The sequence below is a fragment of the Hemicordylus capensis genome, chromosome 6, assembly GCF_027244095.1.
Source record: "Hemicordylus capensis ecotype Gifberg chromosome 6, rHemCap1.1.pri, whole genome shotgun sequence".
Classification (NCBI taxonomy): domain Eukaryota; kingdom Metazoa; phylum Chordata; class Lepidosauria; order Squamata; family Cordylidae; genus Hemicordylus; species Hemicordylus capensis.
Window position 1 is genome coordinate 129,159,078 of NC_069662.1, and position 13,797 is coordinate 129,172,874.

The window sequence follows — 13,797 nt, forward strand, 5'->3', positions numbered from 1 at the left end:
TGATTCTATGCACAGTTATTCAGAGGCAAGCCTCACTGAGTCAAATGAAGCTGATCCCTACTTATATGTGCAAAGGATTGCAGTCTTAATTTCCTAACTTTATAGAAGCATCACTCAAAGGTCATCTTTGTAACATAAAGTTGCCAGTTTTGATTTTTCTGAGTTCCAAGGAAAAACCTCTTAATATTCTTAGCCAAATAACAGCTGAGCTTAATGTCTAGAAGCATCCCTACCCTTTTCTTTACATTTTCAACCAGAAAATTCAACAGTATCTCTGCATGGCAGGAGAAAAGGTTGCAAAGAAGAAGATGCACCTGTGTGGATGATTAGAAATCTCTTCTCTCTATTATCATCAAAGCAACTGGCCTTCTCTGTGAATAAGGTAGGGTTTTTTTTTTATTATTATTATCCTTTAGCTTTATAGGGGCACACATAGGTTAAGTGAAGTTTTCTACAGGAACTGTTTTGAAAGGATGAATAATGGTGAACATTGCTTGTAATTCTCTTCACAAATCAGACCAAGGCTATTTCAAGTACACAGTTTAAATTGTGAGTCAGTGGAAAACAAGCAAAAAATGGTCACAATAATTTGTAAAAAGTGCTCCTAGCTTCACCACAATTTCAAAGGGACACACTGGCCGCATTTGCACTTAATGCAGAACCAGAATTTTAAGGGGCAGAGGTTTCCTTATTTGTCATCCGAATGCTTGCAACTCAGGTTCTGCGAGGTGACGTGCTTGAGGTTTATTTTTCTGACTCCAGTCTGAACCCTTGGATTGTAGTGAGTTTTGTCTCCCCAACCAAAGGTTCCACGCAGCCTGTGTGTTGTCCAAATTTGGAACTGTAGGCTCCGCTAGTTTAGCTCCTCCCTCCCTCTGGCCATGATTGGCTGTGCAGGCTGTCCTTCATGCCAAAAGGAAGCCTGCACAGCTAGTTCCTCCTCCTCGCTACAGTCTCACTGACTGCAGAGATAGATTTCTCTGTGATGTCCACATTTGGACAGGAGAGCGGCGAGAGGGGAGAGCAGAACTGCAGGTCCATTGGACCCATGGTTCCGGGTTACAAATGCAGCCACTAACAGGGCAACTTGTATGTTCTTGGTTCTGTGTTCCTCAAAACACAATGGAAACGGCAGCATTCTTTCATAACAGTAAACCTTAGTTAAAAGACCTTAGTTATGTCCATCGGCATGGCAGTAGGTTCAGGACTGGCAAAAGGAAGCACTTCTTTCCATATAAAATAATGTACTGAATTATTTGTCACAAGATATCATCTTCAGGGGTGGCCTTTTTGTTTTCAGGGGTGGCCTTTCATGAGGCAGAGTGAGTGGTTGCATCAGGTGTGGTTGTGGGGATGGACACGGGCAGCAAGTGCTCTGTCACCATGGACACGACTGCACCCTCTACTGCTGCCACCCTTCCTTGCCTTGCTGAGGCATTGCTGTTCATTTTCATTGCTCTGAGGGGCGCACCTCTTCTTTCCCCCACTATTTGAGTTAGGAACATCCCTGCCACCACTGCCTGCTTGGGTGGCATAGTCTGAGAGTCCTCGTGTGTCACTGTTGCCATCTCAGCAACATGACCTGAAATACTGAGCTTCCACCTGTAGATGGGAGGGGTCAGGGGCATAGGGAGCTTGCCTACAGCCTGAGGATGAAGGCCTGCAGGTGCCTCCCCTGCTCCTATTGATTTCAATCATGCACATGAAGCATGCGTGCCCAAGCCACACCTCCTGCCTCTGATGTCAGCCCCAGGGGATGTGGCCAGTACTGGGGATGGAGCCAATCATCCCATTCAGAGTCTCCCCCAGTCAGCGGTTCGTTGAATTGCTGGCTGGGAGCTCCATTCCTTGCCTCCACGTGGAGGCAGGGAAAGGAATTCCTAGTTAGTGATTCAATGAATCTGATGTGTCTGATGCAGCAGACATGGCTATTGCCTGGGAGAGGGCTTGTTCAGGCCCTCCCCAGTCAACATTTCATTGAAAACTCTGATTGGGGAGCTCCCCCTGCCAGCCCAGCCAGAGTTTCAATGAAACACTGACTGGAGAGGGGTATGCCTCACGTTCCCATCCGGCAAGTGCTTGCTGGCTGGGGGTGGGGAGGGGTGCCCTTCCTGCGGGTGAGGAGGTGCCATGGCAGCCCCACCAGACCCTGGCCAAGGGGCGGTCGTCCTCCCTTGCTCAATTGGCTCTACGCCCCTGGAAGTGGTGTCATATGGCCCTTCATCTCAAGCAACCAAATGTTTTGGAACACCCCTGATCACCTTTGCACTCTGCTTGAGGACTTCCAGAACAATGAGCCTGGCTCCTATTAGAAACCAAATGTTGGACTAAAGTAGCTCTCACAAGGTCATCTTTATGGGAACTATAGCCAACAATTGCTCCAGAAAGATCTATTAACATCCATCGGGACAAAAAGTTTCACCTGTGGAGTTGTAGTGTCCTTGACGTTATAGTGTGCACCACATATATAGATACTTTTGAAGAGTCTCTCACTATGCATATACTTACATAATAAACCCCATTACTTCTGAAGGTTATGCTAAACTGTATTTAAAGTGTCTGGTTTTTGTTTCAGCTACTGCTGAAACATTTTTATTTCAGTTCACATTGGCTCAAGAGGATAGATACAGTAATTGCTTCCGCTCTTATGCAGTTGCATACCGATTGTTTCCTTGGTGGAGTGGGCGGGGGGGAGATATATTCAAAGCAAAACTTTCCCCCATAAAAACTGAATGAGCTAGAATGAGGCAACCAATTCACAACTGTACACAGGAGGTGGATGGATTGAGGAATATGGCTCTATCCTGAGGGCCAGGCAACATGAAGGACCACCTGCTCCCAAGGGTTTCTGCTCACCCAACAAGGTTGTCAAGGCGGCCTTTGTGCTGTGTGCTGATATTGAGAGAGGCTAAATTATTGTGCATGTGGGACAGGGCCTTCTCTGTTGCCCTGAGCTCTGGAATCCTCTCCCAGTGAATATCTGCTCTTTGACATCTGTAGCTGCTTTAAAAACAAACAAAACTAAAGGCCTTTTTATTTGTTCAGGCTTTTACCCCTTAGGGATTATCAGGCCTCACAGCTCTCCTGCTCCTGTTATCTTTTTTATGTGTGTGTGTGTGTGTGTGTGTGTGTGTGTGTGTGTGTGTGTGTGTTTTAATGGGTTTTACTGTATAACTGATTTTAAGGTTTTAAATGATTATGAAATGTTATTGTATTTTAATTTTTGTAAATCAACTTGGGGGATGCTTTATGAAAGGTGGTATAAAGATAGAACAATAACAAACAAATGATTTAAATAAATAAATGTTTCTGGTCTAATAGCATGGAAGTATTTGTGCTCTTGTGCAGCAGCACAATTCCTCCAGCCTTCAGAAGCAGCATGAGGGCTAGCGGAGCATGGATGCTGCTGTCAGGAGCACTCATGCTTTGTCAGGATGCCAGCCATGGTAGATAACACGTATATGGACCAACAGTCTGTCTCAGTAGCAGTGGAGAGGAAGGCTGGTCTTGTTGTTGTAAGCATGAATTGTCCCCTTTGCCAAGCAGGGTCTGCCTTGGTTTGCACTTGGATGGTTGAGAGGAGGGGTGGAGAAAAATGATGTTGCACCAACAAATCAGAACCAAATAAGGGGGGGTGGGGTTCCCAAAGCTGCTGATGAGTTTTCATAAATTAATTTATTCAGTATTGCTTGATGCATTTTGAACATGAGATGTTCTTCATCAGAGGCAGCTTAACATTAATCAAGTTATCTTCTGCTTACCTCTCTCTCTAACACCCCACACCCTTTCTTTGGTTCTGACTACATGTGAGCACTGTAAGATATTTTCCTTAGGGGAATGGGCCATGGCTCAGTGGAAGAGCATCATATGTATGCTTGCATGCAGAAGGTCCCAGGTTCACTCCCTGGCATTTTCAGGTAGGGCTGGGAGAGACTCCTGCCTGAAACCTTGAGAGACACTGCCACTCAGTGTAGACCAGGGCTGCTCAGCTTCGGCCCTCCTGCAGATGTTGGCCTACAACTCCCACAATCCCTGGCTATTGGCTACTGTGGCTGGGGATTATGGGAACTGTAGTCCAAAAACAGCTGGAGAGGGGACCTAAATTGAGCAGGCCTGGTGTAGACAATACTGAGCTAGATGGACCAATGGTCTGACTTGGTAGGAAGTCAGCTTCCTATGTTCTAGCCAGGCAGCTTCATATGCTCATATGACATTTGCTATGTGTAGTACTAAAATGACACTTGTCTGGAGATTTCAGTTGTGCACCCCAATTTATGTGAAATTTGCTATGATTAAAAATTCCTCGCTTAATCCAGAACAGAGCTCAGTACTGTAATCTATTCATGAAATTCAATACTACAGCCACAACTCATATATTCCACAACTGTGTATTAACCGAGAGTGTTTCCTACCTCTGAAGGCTAACTGAATAGTACCTCTGAGCATGTTAAAAATGCTTTTATTTTCAAAATGAGAAATCTTAGCAATGTTCAGCACCCAAGGTGAAGCTTCTTGTAACTCTGAGCCTTCATGCTTCTAATTTAATGAACTAAATCTTGGGCATTAGCTTCCTACACTATGGAATTGAATCCATACAACAGCATCAAGAGATATGAGAAAACACCTCTGTTATGTCATTCCTCACCCCTCACATACCAATTCTGTTTCTTTGTTCATCACAGGCCTTTCTGCTTCAAATAATTACATCCACCCACAGAATGTATGTTGCAAAATCCCCAGAGCAGATTTCATTTTTATTTAAAGTGTTAACTGTTGGGAAATGCCAGACAACAAAATGAAGACTTCTAGGTTCACATTTAAGTCTTTCTTTTTAAAATATATATGTAGGCACAAAAACAAAAACAAATCCATGCTGCAATGATACAAATATATTTTGGCTACAGAAATTACAGTACTTTTTTTTTTTTTTGCTATGAACACAAATTGAGGCACTAGACACCAGATCAAGTTGGCGTTGGTAGTGAAGCCAATATGATTGCTTTAAATTAACATAAGATTTGTTATTTCTTTACCACTTTTAATTTTTTTAATTTTTGGTGAACATCTCTTTCACAGACCATACCAAATAATGTGCTTTGTTGTGAAACACCATTGATTTCTATCTTCCATATGGAGTTGTCATAGTTGAATCCACCACCTACCTGTATACCGCATATATCGAGGCCACAATTTAAAAAAACAAACATTTTTGTTGAATTTACAACTCAAAAAGAAAAAAATTAAAAGAAAGGAAAAAACCCTGAACAGTATTAAATAAATAATTATTCCTTACAATGGCTATTTTATATTACACGAGCTTGGCCATTTCAACAAACGGAGATCAATAAATAATGGGCAGGGCTGGCTCATTTACGTCTTCTTTCGTACATCTGTGCTGTGTTCCATTCAGAAGATCCTGGGAGGGAAACAAAAGAACACCACAACGTGAAGCATTAATTGAATGCCATGCACATATGAATGCTCATAGTGATCAAAGAGTTTGGAAACATACAGTGCAATCCAGTAAAATGGAAGTACCCAATTCCTGCTGAAATTGATATTTTCATGGCAGCTAGAGACCCAGGTATTAGAGCTCGTTCCTCCTTTGCATAATATGCTAAATAGTCTTGCTCCATAAGAACAAGAAAGACTGACATCCTGAGGTTGTATCAACAAACAACAGACAACAAAAAAATTTATATACCGCTTTTCAACAAAAGTTTCCAAAGCGGTTTACATAGAGAAATAAATAAGATGGATCCCTGTCCCTAAAGGGCTCACAATCTAAAAAGAAACCCCATAAGATAGAAACCAGCAACCGTCACTGGAGGTACTGTGCTGGCAGTGGGTAGGGCCAGTTACTCTCCCCCTGCTAAATAAAGAGAATCACCACATTAAAAAGGTGCCTCTTTGCCAAGTTAGCAGGGGTTTTCATCATCACTTCCCAACTGTGCTAGCACAATACGAGATGTTGTACAGAACACACTTATGAAGTTTGCAGGGATGTGGAAAATTGTGGTGCTTCACCCAACCTGTTGTGCAATCTGTTACACAATGTGTCAAACTCTTCTGGCCTTTGCACCAGGATCTTCTGGTCAACTGTTCAGGATTGGCTTGCCATCTTTGCTCCCTTGACGGTGGTACAGTCCCTCTTGAAACAGAAACTGCCCTGACAAGAGAGGCCAGGGGGGAAATGCTCATGGATTTCAATAATTCTCCAAGTAATCTTAAGGAGATCTGCAATCTACAACATGAAGAAATTGAATGATGGACAACTATTCAAGGTCACAAGTTGTAGCCGCCCAGGGACTCTTTTGTATCGGGCAGTATACAGTGGTGCACCTAGGTAATTTGGGCACCCGGACTGCCCCCGCCATGAGCCCCCCTGCCACTGCAAGACCCCCTGCTTCCGCGAGCCCCGCTGCTGGTGCCGCTGCCACAAGGCCAAACTGCTGATCTTTGCAAGTATTCTAGCCACCATGTGCACAGCCAGAGGATGAGGGTGAGTCTGAGCAGGCCTCCCCTGTGGCAGTGGGCAGAGCAGGAGCAGCCGCTGGGCTGACCGTCCACCTCAGCGACCCTTGAGCGGACAGTCAGTCCAGTGGTTGCTCTGCTCCGCCCACCACCACCACAGGGGGAGGCCTGCTCAGGCTCACCCCCCAGCCGCACACATGGTGGCTAGAATATTTGCAAAGATCGGCAGTTCAGCCTTGCGGTGGTGGCAGCATGGGGGGTCACAGTGGTGGGGAGGCTCGTGGTGGCAAGGCCCCCCTGGACCTTGGAGGCCATGGGCTGGGACCGTATGGTCTGGGGGTAAGAGCGCCTCTGGCAGTATATAAATGTACTAAATAAATAAATAATAGAATCTCAGATAGGGAACTAGTGGGACAGCCAAATACCACATACACCGCTCAGGAAGGCAAACGTGTTTGGAACTGTTAGAGCAGTGGGGCAACAGGCAAGGGCCCACTTTTACTGCCAGTTTTTGACTCCAAATTTCCACCTCTAGGAGCTGCTTCCTAACCCCGCTCCCATTGGTTAGGTCCTCACAATGATGTTCCTCTTAATGAGATGCATCCTGAGTGACCCCATGAGGTAGCATTTTGCAATCATGCAGTCCCAATCAAAAGCCAAATGAATAGCTCTGTGAAAGGGTAATAGGAGAAGCACATGTGTACCAAGAGAGCTGAGTAATAGTTGAGCAGGGGCAGAGGAGACAAGAGTGGCATGGAGATGAGTTTTGGTGTGTGTACTAGATGTGTATACTAAGCTTTGATCGCAAAATTACTTCTACAGTTATGAACATGACAGAGAATTATAGACAATACTTCCCTGCATGTTCATTGCTTTGTTTTGGACTGTCCAATAGCCATGGTCTTGTTGTCTAAATTTATTTAAGTGAACGTCTCCTTCACTATGAGCACCATCACCCATTGAGATAACCTGAAGAGGTCTGTCTATGCTTGCCACCAGTCTGTCTGGAGGCTCCTCAGGGATGGGCCTTCTCTGTTGTCACCCTGAAACTCTGGCATGCGCTTCCTGCTGAAATAAGAGCCTCCTCATCTCTGGCAGCTTTTAAAAAGTCTTTAAAGAAACATTAATTTACCCACACTTTTAACAAGAACCGTGGTTTAAATTGTTTTAAGGTTTTAATTCTTGTTTTATTTATTATGAACTGCCCAGAGACAGAAGTTTGGGGTGTTGTATAAATAAATACATAAATAAATAAATGCACAAGAAAGTAACAGAATGCCACCAGAGATTCTCTGAATGGAAGACCAAGACCATGTGGCCAGACTGTTGCCAGCTTAGAAGTTCACCACTATGAGTTGCTGTCTGCTCCACTAGATGCAGACTGAACAGATGTTCCACCATCTCTCTCAGGTAGAACTGGCCCAGATCCTATATTTTCTATGGTCCTAACAGTGTCAGGACTTGGGGTTAGAACGTATTTTACTGAGAAAGAGAACGCTGTCCAATACACCTAGAAAACATTATATGTTATCCATTGCTTTCCATTGTCCATACAATATTATGAGAGCTCGCATGTTCATATGATACCACTTAGAAAGGAGGTCTCGAAGGTCTCTTTTCCTGTCAGGTTAGAAGCTTTCCAGAAAGATACCGATACCAGTGCTCTGACTTAGCTCCATGAACTTGGAGGAGCTAGGTTATAAGTCAACTTACATGCTTTAAAGCAGTTCCATTGTATTTAAAAGCATTACTCTGGAGTGAGCAGACTGTACTTCAACCTTAAAAAAGTTTATACACACACACACACACACACACACACACATTCAAAGAGTTCAATTCAATTCAGTTTCCAAACTGCATTGTTTGCATCACACAAAGATGCAATCTTAATTTCTGTGCACTTGGAGCAGAATATTTCTGCTAATGACAGAAGACAATTTCTATAGTTAGATCTATAGATCTGTCTTCAATTCACCAGGCTCCATGGATTTCACCCATATCAAATAGAAAAGCAACAAAGATTGAAATTCAGCATCTCATACTGACATATTTCAGTTGCTGAGTGCAGTGATGTATCGCTATTGTTCATACTCACTTGAGGGAACTACCTGGAAATTATTCTATCCATTACAGCAATTTTGAAATAATAAGATATAAAAACCATGGTTATTTGTGCTTCTTGTATTTTCAGACATAAGATGGCAATAGAAATTGAATCCCAATGCAAGCTTGAATTTGTCAATTGGTGGTATCTACAAATGCATGAGCAGTTAATGCATAGTCCTCTCAGAGATAAATTCTTCACTCAATTGTTCATGATTCATAGCAATTTGTAAAGCTAAATAGGATATAGACATAATATTGCAGCTGTGAATACTGCTGGGTTGAAAATAAAGTAATTGACCATTGTAATTTCAGAAAACAGTTTCCAGGGCATACTTAAACAATTTCAAAGGGTATTAGATGATTTGGCTTCCAAATCCACTTAAGGAAACAGCAGATAATGCTCATTTAAAATATTTACATAGTCATTGGAACACATTTAAATCAATCATACTTGTGTGTGTCTGTTACTGTAGCTTGAGACATGCCTGATGGACACTACCAGCCCATCACATTTTAAATTTGTAAATGAAACTATAGCAAACTGATTTAAAAATGTCTTTTAAAATTGTTTTTGTATTGTATTTTGTATCCCCCCACCTGCTTTGGTCCGTTGTGATTTAATGTGTGTTTTCATCTCATGTTTTAATGTTGTGTTGTAAGCCGCCCAGAGGACAAACATTAAATAGCAACATTTTACACAATACTATGGATTGTAGCGAAAGCTAGTGGACTCCAAGAGGGTTTGTACATAAGGCTCTTAAAGTTATTTGAATTAGCACCTCTTTCACGGGTTGGGCTCCGCTGTACAGGCACTCTGCTAGAAATTATGTCATATCCCCTCTGATATTTGATGAAATTAATGCAATTATGTCATATCCCCTCTTATGTCATATTCCCTCCAGCTCATCTGGTGGCTACTTGGGGATGGGCCTTCTCCATTGCTGGCCCGAGGCTCTGGAACACACTTCCTGCTGAATTAAGAGCCTCCCCATCTCTTACAACTTTTAAAAGGGCAGTGAAGATGCATTTGTTCACCCAGGCTTTTAATTAGATACTGTTTTAATTGTGTTTTAATAGTTTTAACTTTTTAATTTTAATTGTTGAAATGTGTTAATCTTTTATTGGCTGTTTTTATTGTCCTGTAAACCACCCAGAGAACTTATTATCTATCTATCTATTAAATTTATACCCTGCCCAAACTTAAGTCTCTGGGTGGCTAACAACAATTAAAACACATATAAAAGTTAAAACAATACAATAATTTAAAAACCATAAAATTAACGAGCAGTGTTTTAAAAACCTGAGAAGGCTTGGGTTAAAAAAAAGAGTTTTCATATTTTTTAAAAAAAATACTTGCGTTTTGGGTGGTATATAAATGTATTAAATAAATAAATAAATAATATTGTTATGGGATGGCTAACAAATAAAGTTTATTATTATTATAGCAAACTAGCAACAGCAAAAATATTACTGTATTTACCTGAATCTAAGACATCCCCCCACCAAGTTCTTTCCTGTTAAATATTTGTTGTGGGGGCAGTTTTCTTAGATTCAGAGTTCTCTTTGGGGGTAAAAACAGGTAAAACCTTTATTTAACCTATCTTTAACCTATTTAACCTATCTTTTAAGACATTGTCTTACATTCAGAGTCTCCTTCTATTCAGGTAAATATTTTATCTTAATTTTGAGCTTACTTTAGAAGAGCATGTTTATCTTTAACATAGTCTGTCTTTAACATAGACTAAGCCATTCTTCTAGAGTTACATAGACGAACAGGAAGTCTAACAATATTAACCTGGCTTGCTACTGGCATGCATACTACTAAGCCTGTGATGCCACTGAGGCAGCACCTTCCATATTGCTGGTGAAAGCAGAAACAAGAAGTGACTGCATTGGTGGGGTGGGAAGCTGTGCCTGTTGAGGAAGAGACAGGGGAACTGGCATAAAAGAGCCATGAGGCCATAGGGAGAAGGAACAGTCTGCATCGTGCTGAGTCTATTAGCACTGAAAGAACCACCTTTCCTTTCCTTGTAACAAGCATGTTATCAAAACACTTTAAAAAGAAAAAGAAAACTGGTAGAGGAAAGAGGCTGTGCTTCTCGTCTTAGCTGCAATTCATACATACCAGAATTTAAAGATCTTTTGCCCATGAGTCCAACAAATGAGTCTGTTTTATGTCCTGAAAAATATATTTGGGGGTGTTTAAATACATATGAAATATGCCTTTTCTATGGTAGTGTGTTTTCAGGATGAATATGCAGTTGAGAGACTCCACTTACTGGCTACATTTGCTACCTTGCTTAGTTCTAGAACAAGTAAAGATGAAAGTACCTTTGTTCAGTTTTACAAGCTCTACTCTGTATCCTGATCAAATCACTGCTAATTTTCAGTGGCTTAAAATTACTTTGGTTAACAGTCAAATTGTGATCCCTGAGTCATTACCAATGGTTGAAATGCATAGCTGAGCTCTAATTTTCTCTAGTGAGAGAACACTTACACAGGCACATCTTGGCAGAGGTCTTTCTTGCAGAATATCTTGGATTTTTTTTTGTTTCGCTTCTGTAATCATTCCTTATATCTCAGAGTCAATCATCCCAATCCAGAAATACTTTGCAGGCATATGGGTTTTTAGAGACTAGGGCTATGCATGTATCACATCAGAGGGATAATCGGTTCTGAGGCAATGCAAGCCCTATTCCATTTTTCTCTGGAAAGCATTCTGGAGAAAAATTCCTCTGATAATGGCAATAGATTTGATGCAATGCTGCATAGTATCAGCATTACATCAAATCTATAGGAGGATTCAGTGTGTAGGGGGGGTTTGAGGCTGACCTTTAAAGAAGAGCCGGTCTTCCAGGAAGAAAGCAGCTGCCAAGAAGGCAACGACGGTGGCAGCAATTTAAATTATCACCTTTACCTCCATCTTTGCTCCCTAGAATGCACCAGGAGCATTTTCAGACAGTGTCTTTACTGCAACTTTACTTTTGAAGGGTGTGTGTGTGTGTTCACATATCGGCCAAATTTACCCCGAAGTCTGTATGATATTTCAGAGAGCACTTCACACACGATTCAGGGGTTTCCCTCCATATTGCAACGTAGCCTGATTTATGTTGGGGTAAAAAAAAAAAAATCCTCCTTGTGTGCCGCAGTATCTGTTATGCCCCAAACTCTCAGTAAAGCCTTATGGTAAATCCGTGGAAAAGCCTGCTGTCTGAATAAGCTCCAGGGCCGGAAGCAACATCATGATGCCATGTCCTTTTCCTGGAGCATTACTGGAGGAGGTGGGGGAAGTCTTCACCCTATAGTTAGAGGGTGCTGTCATCCCCCCCCACCCCACATAATACACCAGGAAACAGATGCAACATAATAACACTGGGCGCAAAGTGGAAGAAAAGGCAGTGATTTTACTGCCTTCTTGGCAGTAGTTTTCTTCGTGGAAGGCCAGCTCTCCATTTATGATATACTCCTCTCCCTATCCAGCTCAGCTGCATCGAGCCAATAGCTATTTTCAGCTCGATGCCATCCTGACTACCCTCTGCATTTTGAGCATGATGCAAGAACGGCCAGGATTGGGCCAGTAATTTGGCCCATGCACAGCCCTATCAGCTACACAAACTTTGGTCACAATGCAGATGCACGTACCCTGTTTTTCTTTCACATGCGGCCACCTGACTGTCTCTCTCATGCTCTGTCTCCTTTGCCAGCCATTTACCTGTCTGTCTGTCTCACCAGTTCTTTCAGTTCTGCCGCTGCCTCTCTCCCCCTCTTAGTAAAATAAGAACATAGGCAGATTCCTGCTAATCAGACCCAAAAGGCCATCTTGTCCTGCATTCCCCACCCCCCGACACAACAGTGGCCAACCAGTTGGAAACTCGCAAGCAATCCTCTGGCACCTGGTATCAAGAGGTAGACTGCCACTGCACATGGAAGTTCCATTTAGTTCTCATTCCTAATAACCACTGACAGATTTCCCCTCCATGTCCCCCCCACTCCCAACCTCGTTTCAAAACCACCTGATCAAATTTCCATCATCACATATTGTGGCGCATGGTGTGAAGAAGTACCTCCTGTCCTGAACCTACAGGCTGCTAGACTAACACGGGACTAACTGGTTGCTACACTAACACTAAACAACAAAGTTGCGCTACTGCAAGATGGTTGTGGAGTGGCATGATGTCGTGGGGATGCTGGAAACTCTGCTTGTGAACCAACGTTCACAGGAGAACATATGAGAAAAAGGGTTCACAGCAGGAGGTGTGTCATCTTCTTGCACAAGTGCAACCATGCTTGCACTCCCACAACACAAGTCTGGAACACAAGCTCCTGACTTAGTACACCTGGCTGGTGCCAAGTCTGGATGTCAACCATTCAATACATTTCCTTGCAAATGGGAAGTTGCATTATTTTTAAAGAATGTCCCTCTATCTACTTGATGCACACTATTGATCATTTTACACACTTCTGTCATGCCTCCCCTTCCAAGGTTGTTCCCCTGAAACTAAAGATTAAAGAGTAACTGTGGTTACTAGATGCCGAGGGCTGAAAAGTGCATTCTTGGTGACCCCTTATGCTTTATGAAATATTTTTGTTGTGTTCTGGGGCTGAGCCCTGTTGGTGAGAGAGCATTCTGAAGGAGGGTCCCGGATTATTTATTTATTTATTTATTTATTTATTTATTTATTTATTATACCGCCTGACTCCAAAGGCTAGGTGGTTATATTATCTATTTAGCTTTCACCTTCATTCCCATTATCTTGCCCACCCACACTTGATCTTTGAAAAGCCTCCAGGTTAAAACAGACATCCTAGATTTAAGATGACAGGCCAGTGTGGTGTAGTGGTTAGAGTGCCGGATTAGGACTGGGGGGAGACCCAAGTCCAAATCCCTGTTGAGCCCTGAGCCCTGAGCCTCACCTAACCTACCTCACGGGATTGTTGTGAGGACAAACATAATCATGTACACCATTTTTCCTCCTTGGAGGAAGAACAGGATATAAATTTAAGTAATAAAATTTTAAAAAAGGAAGAAGTTCCAGGCACACGGCAAGCATTGGAGCACCAACAGCATGCCTCAACATGCAGGCTTCCCTCCCAAGCCAGCATCCTTTATCCCATCCCCAGCCTCGCTTCTTCATCATTGGGAAGACAGTCAGTCCTAATCATAGTCACAGCATTTCCTTGCACACAGACACAAAATCGCAAGGTTGCTTCACGGCA

At 42.6% G+C, this 13,797-nt stretch overlaps 1 protein-coding gene across 3 annotated transcripts in view; it reads right to left on the minus strand.

Annotated features, from left to right (window-relative positions):
* Positions 1 to 4,721: 4,721 nt before the first annotated feature.
* TAC1 (tachykinin precursor 1) overlaps positions 4,722 to 13,797 on the minus strand; it is a 39,810-nt gene continuing 30,734 nt past the window's right edge. For all 3 annotated transcript variants that reach the window (XM_053265401.1, XM_053265400.1, XM_053265402.1), the window contains exons 5-6: positions 10,706 to 10,759; positions 4,722 to 5,416 (exon numbers count right to left, since the gene is read on the minus strand). In XM_053265401.1, coding sequence (XP_053121376.1) covers positions 5,367 to 5,416; positions 10,706 to 10,759 — 104 coding nt within the window. In that variant the 3' untranslated portion in view covers positions 4,722 to 5,366. The remainder of the gene's footprint in view (positions 5,417 to 10,705; positions 10,760 to 13,797) is intronic.